This window comes from Lathamus discolor, chromosome 3, assembly GCF_037157495.1.
Source record: "Lathamus discolor isolate bLatDis1 chromosome 3, bLatDis1.hap1, whole genome shotgun sequence".
In the NCBI taxonomy this organism is placed as follows: Eukaryota; Metazoa; Chordata; class Aves; order Psittaciformes; family Psittacidae; genus Lathamus; species Lathamus discolor.
The window spans coordinates 134,066,878-134,089,278 of NC_088886.1; the positions used below are offsets into that span (position 1 = coordinate 134,066,878).

The 22,401-nt window shown below is 36.0% G+C and overlaps 1 protein-coding gene across 1 annotated transcript in view; it reads right to left on the reverse strand.

The window, feature by feature from the left end:
• Window positions 1–22,401, reverse strand: part of PLCE1 (phospholipase C epsilon 1) — a 150,722-nt gene that overhangs the window by 74,731 nt on the left and 53,590 nt on the right. The window contains exon 4 of the mRNA XM_065671906.1: window positions 7,584–7,872. Within this exon, the coding sequence (XP_065527978.1) occupies window positions 7,584–7,872 (289 nt within the window). The remainder of the gene's footprint in view (window positions 1–7,583; window positions 7,873–22,401) is intronic.

Consider the following 22,401-nt stretch of genomic DNA (forward strand, 5'->3'; position numbering starts at 1 on the left):
TTATACATAACAACTATTTCCAAAGTGAATACTTAAACATTAGAAAACTGTCAATATGAATTGCTTTGAAGAAAAACTAAATAAATTATGCACTAAGAAAAATTCTCACATCACCTTATTTTCTAGAAAATGCTTGACCATTTAACCTCAAATCAAGCTAAATAAAATATCACAAAACAGCCCTGGCAAAGGCAGGGTCTGAGCTGAATTTATAATTTTAATATTTCAGAAATTAACTAAAATAATTTCCCCTCTATTTCTTGTAATCCTATTCAGTGTATCTCAGACTGGTTGTCACTGTCTGAATAAAAGGATTAAAACCATCATTATTTTGCAATTAATACAGATAGATACACTTAATATCAGGCCTTTTTTCTCTGTGTTGTCTAAATCACTGAAGTGAAAATACAAGTGCTGACAACCCCAATACAATCTTCCTGTTGCAATGGGATACTGTCTTCTTGAATGGTGAATGTTTGTCATAGTCTTTTGCTAACAGCCAGATTAGGGAAATGGGAGGGTTAGCACATAAAAGACATTCCTTTCACAGGGCAAAATCTTATGAGCATTCACTGAAGTTACACATGCCAGCTTTGGAAAAAAAGAAAGTAAATATAGGTGTTTCTTTATGACCAATTAGTAGCAACACATTGCTTTTACATGCTGCTATGCACTTCTGTCATTCAGAAAGGGGAAAAAAAAATCAACTGCCTTAAGCATCCACAAAACATGAGCTTGTTACAAGTTATAAGCTGTGTACTGAAGATCCAAGAATAAAATCTTACTAAAGAAAATAGCAGGAGTGGATTTACATTCAAAAGTGTGTTACTAAATTGTAACATTTGAGTAATTTTTAAACTTCAGGGGAAAAAATAATTACCTGGTGCTAGTACTTTTTTAAAATTTCTTTGTATCTCACATTCATATTTTGTACAGCATTTTTTGTAACAGTCACTTGTTTTTGTAGAATAAGAAAAACAGGAATGATCCACATCATAATTTGATATCAAAATAGTTACAATGTGAAATGAATAAATGCAAAGTATACCTAGATTACTTACAGATATTTATATCACATTCCATTTTGAGCAAGTTGAAATAGAAAATACACACTGAAGACAGAGAGGGCTTTTTATTTCTTTTTGTTTATATTGAATCCTTCATTTTACACCTAACAACAGTTTTTAGTGTCCTTAAAGCACTGTTATCAAATGCAGGCATTATAGATCCAACATTAGATTAGAACCCTTACCCACCCAATCTACTTCTAACTCTGGAAATAAAACTGTTCAGCTACCTGCATATAAGAACCAAGTACTACGGGCCACAGAAATGCAAATCTTACCAGCAAATGTGTTGTCCATTGACCCTTAGACTCCTCCTGAAATGCCAGAAGAACAGGTACTTCCAATACGACAAAAAGTCTGCACGCTGTACTTGTCTAAACTAACAGTCAGGCAACAGCTGCTCAGTTTAAAGCTACAAACTGTGGCAAAATGCATAACTGACGTGCCTTGTGTAAGCCATGAAGAAGACATGCATTTGGCTGGCTCACTGAGAGGTCAGGTTACCCCCCTCCCCAGATAAAAGTTGAAACACTGGGATTCGAATGGAAGAAAGTTTAGAAATTAAGGGTGAGCATACATCCTGCGAAGACCAAAAGCATTTGATTTTGACAGCAGAGTTACAAACTAGAGCAATTTAAATTCTGCTGGAGTTTTGTCTGGAAATATGTTAGGAAATAAGTTAGCCTACACCCAAGCTTTTGTACCAGTTATATTTATATCAGTGTTGTTTAAACAGGCCAAAAGTAATAAACGGATTTAGTTTTGTTTTAGGAAACTTCAGCAAAGCATTACAAAAACCACAACATGGGTTTCTTTATTAGCAAATGTCCTACCTTTACAGCTATTATGCACTCTGCACTAGAGTCGCTAATAAAAGGCAATAGCATTAGCTTTAATGGGACAAAGGGCTATGACTTAGGCAACAATCCAAAAAAGTTTCTTTGAGAGACAAAGAAGAAGAAAACCTTCCAGAGCCTTCCAGAACTGTGATTAACCGTAAAGAAATTACAAATAGGGGGACTTAAGAAGACAGCAGAGCCTTTCAGACTTCATCTATGATCATAAACTAAGTAGACACCAAAACTCCGCCTTGATCCCAGCAACTGTTAATATCATACTCTGGCATTTTTATAACTTCTTCATTCTAACCTTAGCCTTGTCTACACATAGTTTACATCACTTTTAAAAACACCAGGACTACATAATGAAAAGTTAGTTATGAAATTTGCTAGAGCACACAAGGCTGAAAAACAATACACTGCCACAAGAAACCTTCCTCCATTTCCCCAGGAAGTCTGAAAGAGTGGTCTGTGCAGAACTGGAATGTGAGCAGTACACTCAGAGTCACTTTGTTTATTCGGTGAATATACGTCTTGTCTGAAGATACTCTACTGGAGGAACGATCATGGAACCTGGCCAAAACACCATTATTTTTTCATTGACAGTACCAGCATGTTCTTTCTTAACTGGAAGAATTCAGTGATGCTTCCAACTCCCAGATGAAAACTATCACACTTAGGTTTCTGAAGAATTCATGCTAAGTATGATAATACAAGGACCTCCTTGGGAATACAGTACAGAACTTAAAAAATAATTTTATTTATAGATATCAATTTTATTAATACTATCTCCTGACAAAAATATAAAATAAAGCATCAGATTAAACAAGTCTTACCATTATAGGGTCAATACTAAGGAATTTTCCACTAATTATAAAAGCATGTATCTAAAAACCTACAGAAAAAAAAAAATCCGAATGCTCTCAATCCTACAAAGAAAACTGTACAGTATATCTGAGAATTTAACAAAAAAAAAAAAAAAAGAAGTGTCTGGTTATAAATACAACAGCATTATGCTATAAAAGTTGATTTTTCTTCCAATTTGTTTCCTAGAAACAAAACTTCAAGGGAATCTTTCGAGATGACTCTTGAGTCATCTTGAGGTCCTTGGGTTTTTTCTCTATGATTGACATGCTAACATAAACATACCAAAAAAGTTTCATTCTACACTTTAAAAGTTCCCATGGACACTACTTTTACAAGGCCCATTCAAACAAATGTTCAGACCTTTAAAATAATAAACAACAATAAGTAGCTCAGGGATTAACTATCTGCACTTTGAATCCCATTAGATTTTTTCTGAAGGCTAATTACTCTTCATGAAAAAATAAGAAATTTTATTTTAAAACTAACATAATATTGCACAAACGTCTGCTCTGTCAGCTTTCATCCACAGACATTACTATGTCTTTCTTTCCCTTGCTTATTCTTTTTTCTGCTGGTGGAAACACCAGCTATAGAGTACCAACAAAAATATTCCTGTAAGCAGAAACTCAGTTACACAAGTCAAAGGATCATCAAACTGCCATATAATATTACTGGAACCATAATCTATACAAAACCACTCAAAACTCAGTTCTGTTTCTTAACTGCTTAGATCTATACACTGGTTAGGATATCCAGATCCATAGTCACGTACGGATCATTCACCTGTACCATGAGTATCATATCCGTTCCATCCAAAAGAGTAATTTTACAGATGAAAATACTATTTTTTCATTTATTTACATTAGTTACACTAGTTTACTTCAATCTAATGCCTAGACAGATTATGTATCCTTTCATCTTGCAGTAACATACCTTACTGAACTCAGAAAGAGGACTGGCTATGCTGGCAAATTAATTCTTTGTGCCTACAATGTATTAAACATGTTGGATCAAATGAAGTTTTTGTTAAATTAATGTTGGCAAGGATCCTCCTTTAAGTCCTTCTCCTACTGCTCTTGCTGTGACCAACCTGGCTGCAACCAGGCCTGACCAGATGGTGACAGGTACAGGAGACTGACTGCAGTGATCTTTCCCTTCTGCCAGTTTACAGAGATAACCATTGTAGTCAGCTCCAGATAGTTCCAGGTGTTGCTTGGTTACAGTGTCCTCCCAAATCTTTCTCCTTTCTGCCATCTCAGACTTGATTTTGCCATGTCACTCTTAATTCTGCCCCTAACCAGGTGACCTGCACTTGTTCTTCGTCTTTCTGAGCCATGTCCTGGAGCCAAAAGAGAAGCATGAAATTCTTGGTTTCTTGACTTCCTCTCCTTCTACATCGTATTGCCTGTCCCATCTTCTTACCTTAGATTCTCAGCCTGAGATATGTTTTGTCACTTCAGGTCTTAATCTCAGCTCAGTTGGCCTTTATCCCTCACTTTAGATGGTCTTAACCTTTGGGCCTAAATGCAGACCAGCTAAATCATGCTGGCCTTCTTAAATTTGTGTGCATAAAGCCTGTTATCACCCATGACTCTGACATACAGCTATCAGACAGCGGCCCCAACTTCAGAGATCCTGGAATTTCCCTAGTATTGTAATAGTAAGCCTTGTGCAAAAGGTACAAGAAACAGAAGTGGGAAAAGATGCAGCAACTTAGGACCTGTTTGCTGACCAATCTTTGCTGATGGTGAAGTCTTATTACAGAAAAAAGGCTGATCTCTGAATCCTGGGCAATAGGTTTTCTTAAGATAAATACACTCTGTCTCCATGTTAACGACAAATCAGTTTCCTTCTGTTCTTGGTCCAAAATTGCTGTTGTCTATTTAATAAGTTCCTAGTGAGCATTCTCTGGAAAATGAACAACACCGATCAAGGATATAGTCTGATTTATATCATTTAAGAAAGTGGCATCAGACTTGATCAGCTTTGAAAGATGCTAAAGTGAAAAGAACATTGATACAAAATGCTCGCAGTCTGCTCCATCCTCAGACACCTCTTTTTCCTTCTATTTTGTTTTCCTTAGATTACAAAACTACAGAAGTGACCCCTATAAGGGGTGTAGAACAGGGGGCAGGGGACAGGGAAGGAAGGGTAGGAGTTTCTTTCCAACAATAACTCTGATGCAGATGTCAAATACAAAGCACAAACATTTTCACAAGCTCCTTCTTTAAGATTAAAACAGACCCAGAACATTTTTTCACTTTCTGCATAAAAATGTCAACACCACATGAACTGTGACAATAACTGAACCTTCAACCATGATCCCAGAGAAAGTTCTGGCCCATTCACAACTATGAACAAACTTCTGTAACAATCAATTTGCAAGAAACAGAGCAGGCTGAGAAGCAGGATTTCCTTTCAATGGGAAGAAATCTGGTTTCAATCCAAATCCCGTTGAAAGACACTCTCAAAACTTTTTACTAACCAGAAATTCGGAGTTACATACAGAGATGCTAAAACAGTGCAGCTGAAATGTGTGCAGTGTTCATACGTGAAAATTATGTCCTCTGTAGTAACAAAGATGCCGACAAGGATGTGAATGTCACTAACCAGCTGTGGGAACTCCAGGCATCTGTGGTTCCCGGGAGTCCATTCTCAGACTGTCTCTGTGCTTCCAGGACCAGAGTTGCAGCTCCTCAGTCAGGAGCCTGACAGCTCTTGAGAGCCATCCGAGAGCAGGGCTTGCAGGTTCAATGCTCAGACCCCAGAGAGGAGTCTCCTACAGAGCAGGCCCTACAGGAGTTTTTAAAGACTCAGTCCCACATCCACGTGACTGGGAATTCTAGCTTTCTGAGGTCTGGTATGTTTGGAAGCCTACTCTGAACTAACAACACTGGCAGCTGATTTGCCCACAGGACCATCGAAGCCCTAGGGACTCAGAGCACTCAGGGTCCTTAGCTACTGAACAAAAGCTTGGAACAGTGTTTCCTGGAGTTAGACCACATGTGACTGTATGGTTCATTGCATAGGTCACTAAATAACTCCTGAAGGGCTGAACATGAAGAATTTTGTGATGTGCTTAGTGCTAGGGAGACATGAAACCAGGAGGCTGTGTCAGCATTAGGGACTTTCTGTTTGCAGGATCACTATTTCCAGGGGAAATACTACATAAAATCCCTAAATACAGAGTGTATAAAGATTTTGAGGAGTCTTCCTTTTAAAACATAAAGGACAGTCCCCATTAAAGTAATGGGCTCCCCTTTAAACAGACTGTGCAAGAGGGTGGGCTTTTCAGGCACTGCAGGAACATGCCCCATGGGAGGCTGACATTTGTACTCAGTTGACAGAGCATCCTTGCTCAATCAAGCCTGGAGCATTGAAATCCTGTGCTCCCTTCTCTCACTCTGTAGGAAGAAGGTCCATCACACTGCACCACCAAATACACAACTCAGTTCTCTTAACCTTTCTTTCCAGAGCTGTCGCAGGAATATACGTGTTTACTTTTCTAAAGCACTGATCTCCCCAGAACAGTTAAAACCAAAACAAAAAGGAAAAATCCTACCAAAATGGGTCACTGCACTGCACTGCACTACTCTGGCTCTTACAGATGACTAGGATATGCGAAGCTTAGTGATGTTACTCAATGTACTACTGAAATTCATTCAGATGCTACAATTTGCCATCTGCACCTGTTCTTATAAGATTTTAGTGCCTCTCTCTGACATTTGATATGCCTAAAGAGAGACAAATTAAAACTGAAAAGAGCTACTTTCAGGGATAAAAATAAGACAACCTGATCCAAGCACAAACTACACCATTATTTGTCTGTAAAAACAGGAGGTCAATAGCTGCACTAGTTAAGAAACTTTCAATGAGAATTCTGTACTGATTTTGTCCTATTCCTGCAAAATTTTGCGCAAACCGTAATATTCCCATGCTTCAATTCTACAATTGTACAACTGAGATAATACATCCTCTTGTTACAGTATATCAAATGATGATAAATCCGCAAATGCTTGAGTACCTTAGGAAATACTCTAGGCATTTTCACTAAAACAGAATTTAACAAGCAGTTCCTATTTTCCACAAAACCCTGGTTTAATGCAGTGAATTTGTACCAAGAATGCTTTTGTCCTATTTAACTTCCAAATCTGACTAAACTAAATCACGTAATAGCATTCTTATTGCATGTGATGATGATCAGCATGGAAAGTTAGTATATAACATCTATCCTCCAATAGGCATTTTCAACATAAATACCCATATCATTTGAAATGATAAATAGAAAAATGGTGGATCTGGGAAAACATCAACAATAAATCAGTAATGAATGGTACATACTTACCACACACTGCTATGCTGACAGTTAGCTGTACAATGATAACAATAACAACAAAGTAGAGTTTATACTCCCTTCTCAAGTCCTGAACCAAGTCAGCCCATGAGCAGGAGCACTTCGCAAAAGAGAAATATTATACAAAGGAACACCCTAACAGCAATGGCTTAGGAATGAACTTTGGATGCAGAAAGGAATGTTTCTAAAGAGAAAAAGAAAAAAGTCTGAAAAGGTGTCTGTTTTGTAATAAGCATCTTTTCAGGTTTGCATGCATTTTTACTCTATTAAAGTAACATAGCTAATCATTATGGCATAATGATGACAAATGAAAATATTTGAAAACATCAAAATCTTTTTCATCTGTTGACTTCAGATAGAAGTATATAAACTAGAGAATATTATGTATTGTTTTATATTTTGCAATACACCCTGTACTTGAAGTGGGCAGGGTTTAAAAAATTAAGTCTTCATTACCTTTAAGCATTGTTCTTCCAGTCGATCCTCCGAAGAGATTTAAAAGACCACTTCTTGCTCCCAGTGATGTAGTTGCTTCTAGTAAAGCACCAGTTATATAGTTAGAGAGAGCAGTCCTCTGTAAAGTGGCACGGTACTGACAGTAAGCACCTGTTACACATGGTTTTATGCAAAAGCCATCACCGTTGCATATACAGTCTGTATCAAACGTTGGCAGTTTCCTCAGAAGATAAGGAAAATATTCAAAAATGTCTTCTGCTCCTTCTTCTTCTCTCACTGTACTGAAGATCTGTGAAGAATGCAAAAGCATGAAATGTTAGTTCATACGCTGAAGATAATAAACCGAACATCAAAAACTTCCAGACAAGTGCGACTTCATGCAATTTCAGCAGCCTTTGCAGAAAGGGTCTGTGTTAACCACCACATTTATGCATTAAAGCTGAAATATCTATTAATCCAAAACTGTTTTGTGAGGATTTTGAGTTGGGGTCCCAAACAGGATATTTAAATAAGATGGCATTCTGGCTTTCAATCTATGGCTAAGAGCATTCTAATGAAAAACAGTTTTAAGCATCAACATTAGACAAAGAGAAAAGAAAAAAAGCCACATCAATACATCTGGCCAACATCTAAATAAGTATCGCACACAACGTTATTCATAAGACTATTAAATCTACCGTACTTTCAGTAAAGTCCTACAGACATCAATAGCAGAAAAACAGATTTCCTCAGGGTTTGCACTTTTTCTTGCTGAGCGGGGCGTGTTTTTGCAAACAGAAATTGTTTTAATCCCTGTGAGCAATCGTTCAAAATGTTCTGGTGTCAGGCTCATTGCATTACTTCCAGCCTACGCACAGGTCCTCTATCTAATATTGGTTTAGTACTCTTTTTCCAATATTTGTGCTAACACACTAATGAACTTCGCTCTGTGGCTTAGCAACTAAGTAATGTTTGCTTACTTAAAAGAGTTTAATGATCAAAGCAAGAATCTGAAAGAAATCTTTTCATTTAGTATACAAGGACGGACTTGATTCTTGGCATTCCTGTATGCTGGCTTACTAATTAACATTAATTTGTTTCAATGATCTGTGCTTTGTAATTACAAAGTGTAAACTACCAAAATAAAAATTAACATAGGGAAAGATCATTATAACTGTGACCAGGACAGGCGCTGAGACAATTTTCACGGGGTTATTCCTCATCAATCCTTAGATGCGCACAAGAAATAAGCTGATGGCATAATGACTGGTTTTTGTGATAAATGGCTTGTTTCTTGATGCCATCCTTCCCCACACATAAATAAAATACAGCTATCCACCAACCACAGAAACCACATCCATTCCTATGATGCGAGCACACATGCACCAAGTCAAATCATAAGAAACTGTTTGCACATCCTGTGCACACCAAATATCAGAGGCACGGGCAACCTCCACAGGACACATACATGCCCAGCCATGTAACCAAGGAAGGAAGTAGCTCCTGGCAGTGATCTGCACACACTTCCACTTCTGCCCTAAGGCCTGCCTTCCACCCTGCCATGTATGTGAGGGTAGTTCAAACGCCCTGCTCCCACAAGGTATCTGACAAGGTATCTGACCCGCTACAAACAGAAGCTGTGAACAGTGATGTAACTCTTTCATCCAGATAAAGAAATTGAGAATAGCTGAAGCTTTGATTCAGCTACTAAATTCAAAATTTGGCAAATTTTTATTTATTTTTTTTGCCATAAATAAGAAAATTAAATACGATCTAAATGGATGCATTTCTTAGCTTTTATTTTTGTGTTAACTATTTACTGGGGAAACCAGTCAAATATTATTTAAAATATAATAATTTATTAACTAATAATGTAATTCAGTGATTTGAAAAATAACACTGATATATTTATTAACATAAAATAAATCACATGTCGCCTATGACTTTTAGAATTCACTTCCATTAGAAATATGGCTTCTGTGATACATTATGCTGTGAAATGCTGCAGCGTCTATTCTTTTTCCCACTCCCTGCAAATTTTCCAGATTTTTTTTTTCTTAAACTCTCATTAAGAACCCTGCTCATCTCCACCTTTATTCAGAAAGAAAATGCAGTCTTAGAAAGTGTGTTATCTGGGTAGGATATGTGCAGACCTTTTAATCAGGTGAGTGTCTGCAAGGAACAGTGGGATGTGCACCTTTCCAAAAGGTGTACTGTAAAACAGTGAACCTGCCTTACACAAGGATTATGAGTGTGTCACACGTGGCAGACATGATTAGTCTTCTTGGCTTGTTGAAAAAAATATTTAGTTAATGAAAATAATTTCACTTCTCAAAACTGCAGTTACCTTCCAAAATATTTTCAAAATTTGGTTCTGTAACTTATAAAGGCATGTTCTGTTGCCTACACAACCAACGTTTCCTTCAGCTGCCAAAGCAAAGAAACCATTTGTTGACAGAAACAGGCGACAGTGTTTTGCTGAAGAGATTGTACATAGAATAATGGTGTTAATCTCTTTTGTATAAAGTAGACTTCAGGGCACTAGCTGTCTCCAAAGACTCTGTGCTTCACATAACATTTTCAAATACTGTTTGTTTTGATGTGTTAAAGCTCTGAATTTGTTACTGCTGCTGCTCACAGATGAGTTTAGGAAAAAATACAGACTTACGATGTGTATGCTTAGCCACTGAAGAGAATTGAAGCAATCAGAATAGGAACATATCCCTCAGGTAACTGATAGGGAAAATTACCTTTCAGTGAGATTGCACTAGAGAACTGGGGAAACTTAATCTTGCCTGGTAGACACAAAAAGTTGATTCCAAGCCAGGGCTTACAGTTCATTCTGGCAGATGTAGTTACATTGATCTACATCACTACGAAGGAATGATTACTGCAATTAAAAAATTAATATGAACCAAAAAGAGTGAAATGCAGCACTAAACTGGCAGTTACTGTCAAAAAACAATGACTCACAAGGGCGTATTGCTACTGATTCACTCTTGCTTTCCATTTCAAACTAAAGATTCAAAGTCATGTGCAATCTGATGCTGGGCTGTCTCACATACTACATCTTGAGCTGTAACTCACAAGAAACTGAGGACAGTAGCTGGATCTGAAAGTGTTGCAATATTAGACATATTTCAAATTTCTAAGTACTGCAAAGTACTGACACATAGTAGAAGGAGTTTGGGTTGAACACTCATATATATCACTGTGAAGAGTACTAAACGTACATGGTAAAATTTATATGCAATTATAAAACCTCGAGATTTGCTTTAGAGAAGCATACATTCTAATACTTTTTCTTTTCTCTTTTTCTTTTATTGTTTGCTTTTAAAATAAGAAATGAGCTGAAACAGGTAACTCAATATACTAATACACTGGTACTCCAATGAAAGTATACTGCTGCTTTTTTACTCTCTTCCATTGTTTAAGAGATTTTAATGGTAAGTAAAAAGAAAATAAATTACTAGCAATATAAAATTTTCCAGAATACTAAAGAAGAAAAAAAAAGAAAATTAGCATTACAATAAAGATCGAATTTACACAGAATTCCATCCTCGTAGTTTTACAAGAAAGTCCATATTTGGAAAATAAACGGAAACAAAACATATTTTTCAGGTCTTAGTAACTTATGCAATAAATCATCAAAACTCTACTTTAAAAAACCCTCAGTTTTGCTTCTAGTAACTTAAAATGGGTTTCTGCAAGTTAGTTTATTGATAACCTTCAGGCAATAAAACTTTCTTACAGTGACAACAAACATATTTTATTAAGACATTCTCTAAAAATAAGAACTACAAGAGCAAGCAACTCATGCTGGCCCTGAAACTATTCCACATTTTTCTCTCATAACCTTCTCCTCTGTTTAATCATCACTACAATTGCAAACTGTATTATGTCCTTTTCTGCACAGACATTACTGTAAGTTTCCTATGTAAAAGTGGCAGAAACCTAAACACTACAGCCATTCTTAGCCCTACAGTTTAAGACAGATATTCCCCCAAAATGAAGCTGGAGTCCACAGGCTCTGCTGTACTGGAAATACTGGGTATTGCAGTTTGCTAAAATAGTTGTTCTAATTTCTTACTTAAACTTACACATATCGCTTCCTATTTACTGTAATCTTTTATTTGTTTCTTTCTTCATGTTTTCTCTGTCTCAGTATTTAGTTTAGAACCTGGGGGAAAGTTACAATTTTGCCAAACAACTAGCAGCTGCTTGGCACATATGAAACCCAGAAACTGGAATTAAGAACAGACTGAAAACTCCTATTATTAGGAAGGAGACTTAATTTCTCTAACTTTATATAAAGAATATGTGCACCCAGAAAGTTCATTTTAAAGAACAGTCACAAAAAATTATGCTTAGTGCTACTATGCTACAGAAACAACAGAAAATAGACTCTAATGGAGCTTTAATAATTCACTGCATTGTTTCTGATCAGCATCTGTCCAACCTCAATTAATATAACCTGAATAATCAAAATGAAACACAGAAATGGGGGAGGAAGGAGTGTGTGTGTTTGTGTGTGTTTAGCTACAGAGCATTTCTATTAGAAAGGTCTGACAACAGCTCACGTGCAGCATTCCTGCATCACAAAGCCCTTCATTTGTTGCATGTTTTTAAAGTAATTTTAAATGCCTGGAAACCAGAATGGTATATTAACAAGTAATAACTCTCATTACAGTATGTCTTGAAGATCACTTAAATATCTACTTTGAAAACACAAAGATTTCACAGAATATATGAGCCTGAACACAATTATTAACATCACAGGAAACACTGCTCTTTCCAAATATGCCCTGTTCCAAGAAAAAAAAAAAATCATTTAAATGAGCATATTCTGATGGTTCTCTTTCATTTACTGCTGTTTTTTTCAGAAGAAGCCCCTCATTAATATTGACCCAATGAAGCTAACAGTAATTGCTTGGAAGTCATGACCAAGGATCATTCCAATCACTTTCACATGTATTTACTCCACAACAGTTTAATTCAAATACCTATAGCTTGATTTTCAAAGACATCGGAACAAACAACTGTCAATTGGGACTTGCAGAAATGCTGAAAATCAGACCGACCAATCTATGAATAAAGGTCTGCCACTGCTCTGGCATTTAAAGTCAGGTCATACGAACTATTAGATTTCTAAACCAATACAGAATAATTACAGAGATTGCATTTCATCTGTCTCATATTTTCAAAAGTAATTCTTGCTGTGCAAAAAATAGAAGTTAATTGCACTATTTTGTATAGTCAGCTCTCCCCTTTTCATTTACAACTATATATTCTGAGTTAACACTACAGGTACAAAGACACTTGGGACAGGGCTCTGAAGGTCAACTCCGCAAAAGCACTGCAAGCTTTCTGACCTAAGCTGCCCATTTCTCAGCATTGTGTTTGCAGAGATCCCATTTCTGAGAAGGCTTACTTGATTGGGCACGCTTATTGCTTACAGCGCTACAGAATCTAGTTACAGTGCTTCCTTCATCAACTTCCTCTCTGTGCTCTCATAAGGCTCAGGCATCTCTGAAGAGAAATTCATTACAAAATTTGGTTAACACGACAGGAAGCAATCAGATTCTGCATGGGTGGATGTTTGCAATGTTAAGGGGAAAAAAAACTTTTATTAAAAGAAAACTTCAAAAGCTACAGCAAAAATGTTTGTATTTTCTATTGCTACTGGTAGGGTCACCAAGTAAAAATTTTGAAAAATATTTTACTTAAATTGCAATAAAATGTAGACTAAAGACATGCCTAAAAGAAACAAATCTCTAATACAGAACAGCAAGTTAACAAGCATCTGCATGCAACTTCATTATGACTCAAACTTCCCCTGCAGAAAGCCAAACCTGTGGCAAAATTGCAAATATATACAAACATTTTGGGGTTTTTAAAACAAATTTATAAATTCACCGTGTTTTATTTACAGAGTAGTTATTCTATTTCAGGACAGAAGCTTTATGTTATTATGCACTAAGCATGGATTCCAAGGGTTCCAGCTACAAAAGTACATTTTTAAAAAATTAAGGAAATAACAGCATTAGTGACTGAAGGTGACCATTGGGTTCAAATGTGCATCATTGCAAATGTTCTGCACCCAAAAAGATCAAAGTCTGACCATCTCTACATGACCTTCCTCAAAGAAAATGAAGCGGGTGCTACAAGTTTTGTATGCATACTTTTCTGATTTTCAGGAAGAAGGAAATGTTTAACTCATGGATTTTCTAAAACTGGAATCTGTTGTAACAATTTTTGATTACATGTCAATGATGAGAACTGAAATACATTAAACACTGAATGCCTTTTCTGTTACGTCTAGAATAGCTTATATACCTGTCTTTCTTTCTCTCATGTACTGCAGATTCTCAAGAAGACATGCCAGAGCTCTGTATCTCAGTTATGCAGGTTGCTCAAAGCTGAAGGATATTATGACTGACAGAGACGGTATTGTGAACAGCAGAAAGGTCTGTTGTGTCAAGACTGTTTCTCAGCTCTGTTCACTGACATGCCTTGTTCACATCAGCAAACAAATAGGTGAGACCTTCAAAATCCCTTTTGAGAAATTTTTTTGAAGTCTTTTCCAGTATTTAGAGTAGAAAAGACAGACATTTATTCTTGGTGGTTCTCTGGGGCCTGTGACCAAATAAGCACACACCAGAACAACTGACCAAATTTTTGGCTAAGTGTCTTACTAAGTTCTGGTATTTTACAAGACAAGTGGGGCAAGGGATAAAATCTGTGGTCAACTAAATTCCATTCCTACTTACTATTCAAGATGAAGCAGATGATGACAAATGGTCATCCACAAGCTTTAGCAAATCGTACTGCCACTCAAATTTGCATGAGATTCACCACCTATCTCAAGCTTCTTCGATTTCTGTCTTCCTGCGACACGCCGTTGCACAGTTTCCCCCTGGTTACACAGTGGCAAATGTGGAAACAGCTATCTGGAAGGAGCTGCAGTTTTACAAGTTGGGGTCAAACTCAAAAAATTCCCACAAATCCTCTTCCAGCATCTCATGATCCATCTTTTTTGGCTAACAAGCAACATTCTTAAAGTATTAACAACCATCCCAGATTAAAAAGAAATAAAATAAAGGGTCATATCATGATGGCCTTCTTCACACTCAACAGTTTTTGGAGATGAATTTGAATGTCACCCTTCAGCTGGCTGTGCAAGCCAATGATTGCTCTGCAAAGCAGAACACATTTCAGTTTCACTGACAGCACTTGCCATCTAGCTTGCCTGCAGCTTTACCAACAGGAAAAAAGGAACTGTCATCACCCAAAGGAACTTCTCCTGGAACAGCCATGTGGTGCAGGTCTGCATTTGTGTTTAAGAAATAGCCGTAAAGGACTGTTTTGGCACAGTGTGACACGGTCACCATCCACCACAGCATGTCAGGATGACAAATAGCCTCAGGCGATCCATATGCAGGTAATCTCAGAGCTGCAGCAGCAACTCACCAGCAAGAAAGCTGCATCTATACATATATACTTGTAGTGAAATGCATGTAATTGTGCAAAGACTGTTCGGAACATCAGGAGTTAACAGCACCCTCTAGAAATTAATATGCTCATATCTTGTTCTATGTATTTTCACATGGTGCCTTAACAGAATATCTTGAATGCTGAAATACTACTTTTCGTAATGGAAAAATTCCTTAAAATATCCCTAGACTGAAATGCTGATTTGTATTTGAAAAAATGTCTAGAAAACAGGAGAATACAGTGCCATGGAACAATTTGAAGTATACTTCATAGCATACTGGGATTACTGTTGCTTTTGGGGAGCACGGATAGGGAGAAGACCTTACTCAAAATACATACACACAGTAATTATTACCACTACAATTTTGCCCAGTGACAAATGCACAATTTACTATAGGGTGGTTCAGGCATATTCAGGGTGGTGTTGTTCAGAGCTGGTGTTTGACACTACAAAGAACAAAACCAGGAGCTACTTTGAGAATGCAAGAAATGGAAATGTTTGTTTACTGCAGCAGCCCACCAGCATGGAAGCATTAGGAAAGACAAAGGGGGAGATGTTCTGAGTAGAAGCAGAGGACAGAAAGGAAATATAGAAAAATGAAATAAGATGGGGTTTTGGTTGGTTTTGGGGCCTTTTTTTCTTGCATTGTGCATATTTTTTCAATGCATCTAACAAGACTGTAATTAAAAAAAAAAATCTGCTTGTATAATTTGCAATTGCATGCAGTAAGTAAAAGCAAACACCATATATATGCCCTCACTGCCCTGGAATAAATCTATTGAGTCAAAAGTAAGGTGACCTCCCCAGGGCAGGGCATGTACGGCAGGGCAGAGCATGCAGCAGAGTCTGCCCAGTCACCTTACACATTCGAAAGAAAGAACACATCACAGGAAAGGAATATGGTCTTCAGGCATCTCATCATCATAAGAGTCAGTGATTGTTCCAGCATACTCAAAACAAACTTCTCTCACTCATGGCTTTTCTAATTAGGTCTAGTGTTACAGTCACTGTGGGAGGCCCAGATGTTTTCCTTTGCTTTTCTGTAAATGAGTTTGAGGTTCTAACAATTTAGATAAAACACTGCAGCAAGCAGTCATCTTGTCAGTATCCTCAGTGCAGTGCCTGTTCTCAAAGGCTTTTCAAACTTTTGCTCTCTCTTCAATGATTAGGAAGAAGCGGGTCCTCCAGTGCCAGCACAGAGCACAATACAGAGTACCATGCCGCATAGCAATAATGCTCACTTATGCAACAGCAGGTTTTGCTGTGTATCATATTCTTCACAGTAAGTTGTAACTGGGCAACATGGCACAGAATAATAGAAGACACAGGAAAACAGACAAGTTCACCCTGGTAACACAGGCAGCAGTATCGACAGCAGCTGGAAGGTTGCCATAAGAGTGAACAAGCACAGACGTGCCCAAATATTAATATTCATTAACTAGTGTTCTGTGAGCTCTCTACAGCTTCAATTGCAATTACAGAATGTGTATTACCTCACCAGCCAATATTTCTTATGAATCGCATCCTGTTAAGGATGAGATCATTTCAAGGAGCAGAAACTGAATTTAATGAGGATCAAACCATCTTGCAGAGGCAATCCTTAAACATAACTCATCATTCTTCAGAAATAATATCAGCCATCTCCATTCAGTTCTGGTATATGATCAATATCTTTAGTAGGAAAATTGTTTAATTTGTGATAAGAAGAAAACAATTATACAGTTTTGAGAAACCAAATATATTTGACAGCTGGTTTTACTTATGACCAGAAATTGTAATAGCAGGCCCAAAAGTCTGACGAGTCATCATTTTCACTTTTGGTAAAACCTGGTTGCTATTACTTACTAATTTTCCTTTTTTGTAAGGTAACAGTACTAATTATTTTAAAAGCTATTACCAAAGGAAAGATGGACTTCATAAATTTGGAAGACAGAAAAAGCAATCTGATATACATGGGGCACAGACTACCACAGCATCCCCACTCCCAGAAAGTCCTACTCTTAAGGAATCATCAATCCGGTGAAGAAGAAATACTGTTTGTTCTCATAACAAGTAATATGCTTTAGATCCAAATAAGTACTAAAAAGAATCAATTTAAGATATAAAATAGAAGCTGACAAAAGACATCAATTGACTGTAATTTGAAAGCTCACTCATAAGTACATGAATTTGATTAAGGAGAAAATGAAAGGATGACCCCAAACACAACACAGGAGTTCTTCACATCACTTACAGCAACGTCAAACAATGTCCTTGAAAGTGAGACTTCCATTATCTTACACAGAAAAGGCCAAAAATACTTATTTCTGTTCAGCCAAGCCAGCTACTTATACTCCTGTTGGCACCAAAGTATATGTAAAAAAAAAAAATCATTCTTAATAGTTATTATTTGATTACTAAATTATCTTGCTACTTTCTTCAGTTTATATCATAATTTTTATAGTATTTTTCAACTTGGTATATGCTGAGCTAAATTTCTGATAACTGTTTTACTTTTGTCAATTATTTCTGCAGCTGGCATGTTTTTTATTTTCTAAATAAGTGCTTATTTACTTCCTCCAAATTTTATCAAAAATTTTGCTGGTTTAATTACTAAATAAAATAAATACACTCTATTCAAACATCTGCGTTATTTCAACTTTATTCTAAAAGTGACCACCTATTCTAAACATTACTACTAAGCTAATGCACACCTTCATTTAGTGAGAATACGAAAGTTTGATCTTTGAACACCTTATCAGGTGGACTGGAATTACCTATCAGCTTTCAAAACTGTCTATGAAGTTTTAAACATAAAAACAGTTTTCATTCTAAAGTAATATATTTTTAATATATTTTAATAATTACTTTTTATAATTCGTACTAATAAAAAAATCAAAGATATACCATTCATATAAAACTTGTCAGGTGTATTATAAAAAGCATTTAAACTAAGAAAAAGACTAGCAGTTTGACTTTTCAATAGAGAACAGAACTTTTACTGTAGTTAAGTAATAATCTAAAATTAAAAGTAATTGGGATTAAAATTCCATGTCAGAAAGCACACTGAAATAACTCACAGTCAAACCGCTTCATGTTAGAATATTAAGTATGCCACAACCAAATAACTCCAAATCAAGAGAGATGCACATTTTCATTGTAGATTCCACCTTTAGTTGTACATCCCTGGAACATCAAACTGTAATGGATGCTACTATTACAATGGATCTCTAAACTTCCTAGATGAAAGTAAAAAATAGTAAGAAATATAACTGAAGCTACTGAAAACTCTATTTAATACATCCTTAAAGGCTTATTGTCTTCAAAGGTAGACATAAATGAATAATTTTAATATTCAAACAGGCATCATGTTCATCTTTTTAATTTCTGAAACACTGACAGCATGAGAGGTGCATTCAAACCAGGTGAATGCTGAGCATTCAGTGCTGATGAACCCAACAGCTCCCTTCCCACATGTCTATTTATTTCGACCATTATTCTATACATGGAGCAATAGGGAGTCTGGATTTTCTTTAAGAAACCACCAACCAACCCCCCCACACACATTAGATACAGGCAGAAATCAGTATGATTTTGTACCTTATAACAACCGTAACATTTCCATTTGAGGAAGGCTTCTGCAAAGCTCACACATTTAAAAGGAACCGCATCTCCATGCACATTAACTGATTTTTTTAAACAACTTTGAAAGATGAGCTTAGTTACATTTTTCTGAACTACAGAATTGACAGTAGGCTTGAAGGGCAACTCACAGTATGTATGAAGAGATCTCTGTTCAACAGGACCATGTTAAAAACAAAGCACGAAACAGAAAACCTAAAAATGATGGCTGTCGAAGACTTGTGTCTTACCAGCCCTTAAATATTTTGCTTATCATCCTCTTTCTACAAGCTTACGTATTTGACAAAGTCAGGTGTAACTACTTTTGCAAAACTCTGGCTTTACCTGTTCTTATGAGACATTATTTTAAGCCATACACTTACATAACTGATTCACAAAGCACACAGTCTATTTCATTCCTGTGTCTTTGATATTAAAATTCAAAAGATATTTAATGATAGAAGTTAAAGTTCACAGCACTGGCTAATTTAATTTTTATGTGGTGTGATGTTGCATCTCTGTGACTAAAGGAACTGCTTTGAATTGCTTACAAAGGTCTCAAGCTCAGAGTAAACGTGACAAAGCTAAAAGACAAAGTACATGTAATAAAACTTTGTATTTATATAATCAGTATTATTATTTGTATCAGACTGACTGATACTGGGATTTTATTGTACTGTACATTGTGGATTTATGTTGAAAGACACATCTTTCCAAATCTATCAGAAACAGTCTACAGCTTAGATCTACACGCAGAAATATAAGTATTACATATACATAAACTGCCACAGAAGCTTGCTGTATCTCTATTTTTTTTTTCATTTAAAACCTACTGTAATTGATAATGTTGCAAAAGATCAATAGGACTGTTATTCCAGTTGTACAATTTATGCATCCTACCCATGACATACAGCTAATAAAAGAGCAACTTGGAGCATTTTCCTTAGCACAGGAAACCTATTTCTCGTTTTCTAATTTTGTAGACACTGAATCCATGCCTTATTTGTTTGCTTGTACTTCAGCTGTTGGGTTCACAGGGTCACATGAATAATTATAAGATTACTCTGGATAGTACTTAGGGGCCAGGAAATTCTCAGAGTTTTCATGACTGAATTGTTTAATAGACTTTTAGGTCAGGCCACAAAACATGATTCCATGAAACAATATATCTCTGCTCTATAAAGAGACATTTTCCAATTTGAGGAGTTTTTTTTTAGTTACCTAGAGATAGGGAAAGCACCATTCCTTGCCCAAAGTAACAACGGAATATTGGTACTCTGAACTTAATTTTTAAATTATATTTAACCTTAATTTGCTAATAAAAAGTGAGTCCTGATTCACCACTGCCCACAATGAATATATATCAATAGGAAGTAGCAAAAGTTAGGAAAGTTTAAGGTAGAGGCAGTGTGAACAGGTAATACACAATGCAGTGACCTAAAGAAATCATTTCTTCTTTTCTTTTTTTCCAGCTGGTGTGTTCAGATGCTGCCTTAAACCAAATAACTGTCCCTCAGAACACAGTACATTCAATTTTAACATCTTGTTTTTATTTTATGAAGTAACTTTGATGATAGATACCTAATAGACACTAATGGCCATACTTATATTAAGACAACTGTATATTAGAATAAAACTATATTTACCAAAGTAATTGTTACTGAAGGAGTTATTAAGTTTCATCAGAATCTGCTAAAAAGATGAAATGATGGTATTCATTTACATTAAAATTTACAAGTTTATTTCACTTTCTCTAAATGGAGTTTTGGAAGCCAATTCCAAGATCTGAACATTGGACAATGACTCATTAAATTTATTTCCAGTTCAGTTCTACTTGCCTGAAATGCACAAGATAGATAATCTAATGTTCTGCAACTTCCAAAAGGTCCTATTCTTACATCGCAGTTGGAAGGTGGTTTTTAAAGTAAATATGCTCATTTTAAGAGGGAGAGAATGAAAGTGACTGAGAAGGAGTGACTGAGCAAGGGAATGGGAATGAGAGAGCAGTAGTTCAGTATTTAAATTACATGTTTTAATTGTTAATGAAGTAAATATGATTCTGCAGGACCAAAATATATGTTCTCCTTTCCTTTCCCACTGGAGTGGAATGTCACTCGAGGCTTGATTTTTAGAATTTAAGGCATCTGGCTGAAGACCAGAAGAACAAAAATATTTCAAATTAACTTTCTTGTTCCCTGGGGATTGTTTTAGACACAGGGACTACAGTTTAGTCATCCACGAGATTTATTTTGCTTTAGCATTAGCTTCAACTAAACTCTGTATATACAACAGCTTCCTTACTAAAAGCCATAGCCACTCTTTTCAGTGCAATCATTTTTATAAATTGCAATTATATAACACTATTATATGCCTAAGTGACCTATGTATATGCTTAACCTCTCAAAATGAAGGATAAAACTCAGATCCCTATTATAAGCTTCTCTTTTCACCATCACACCAGTTTGAAAAAAAAATTTGACTCATTTATTTATGATTACACATGCCCAATTTTGGATTTTTTTAACTTTTTCAAAGCTTCATCTTAGTGAAAAATAGCACCCTTCAATAGATCTGGGAGAGCAGATTTGTTTTGAATCAACTGCACCAAGTTTTCATGTACATAATAAAGCATTCATGTACTCAAGGGAGGAAAATCTGCAGTGGATATTCCTGTTAACTCCCAAGCAAAAATGGTTACTCTCTCATTTTAAATAATTGCCATAAAAAACATACATAAAAAACCAAGCAAACAAACAAACAAAACTCAACCTTAAAAGCACTGCATTTTTCCTTAAAATTCTAGTAGCAGCATAACATTTTACTGAAGTCTAAATTACTCTAAACTTGACAAGTATGCTGTTAAGATCTTTAGAGGTCATTTTTGTCACAGTAGTGTCATTCCGAGAATAAGCAGGAAACCTTTTTTGTTCAAATAGTGCTACAATAAGAACTTGAGGTGGCATCAGGGACAAAACCCAGAAGTGCTTTAGAAAGCTAGTATAGATCTAATGGATCTTTACTGTAGCACAGAATAAACAAGCCCCTTATCATTTACAGTCCCTGATTTTCTCAGTAGTGTATCAAGGACAATCTATTCCTATTGAAGGTAATGTTTTCATATGCTTTCAATAACAGTGGTTTCATCAAACCCCAAATCTATGTAAAATATATAAACCAATTCAATACTAGCACAGGGAAGGGCAATCCTGTGGTGAAAAAAGGTGATTTCCATCTGAGACATGTAAGTTTAAAAATCTATTTTAAAATTGAGCCTCTATATTAAAAAAGTTACTCTACAAACTGTACTAATACATTCTTCTACAATGAAACTCGCATATAAAGATTTATCTATCAAAGACCATATGAAAACAGAAAATGAAGCGATGACAGAAGTTTAGTTACTTATGGATGGAAAATAAAAGATGGAAAATTTGGGCACATAGCTTAGTATTATTAAAATAACTGATACAAACTGATAGTTCTTAAGAGTCATGGCCTCTCACAAGAAGGAATAAAGATGGCAACAAATACTATTCCATAAACTAAGATGGTTTTGATAATGCTGCACGATCAAGCTGTACTTGACTGTAATTTTACATTTTAGTCTAGTCATTCTTTTTTTATCTCCTGACTGGCTACCTGTGTATTTACTTTCCTCATGGGGCATTACTCTTCTGGACTTACTAATACATCAGCAAAGGCCCATATTCACATACATGCTACTTAGCAATATGGTCAGTTAAT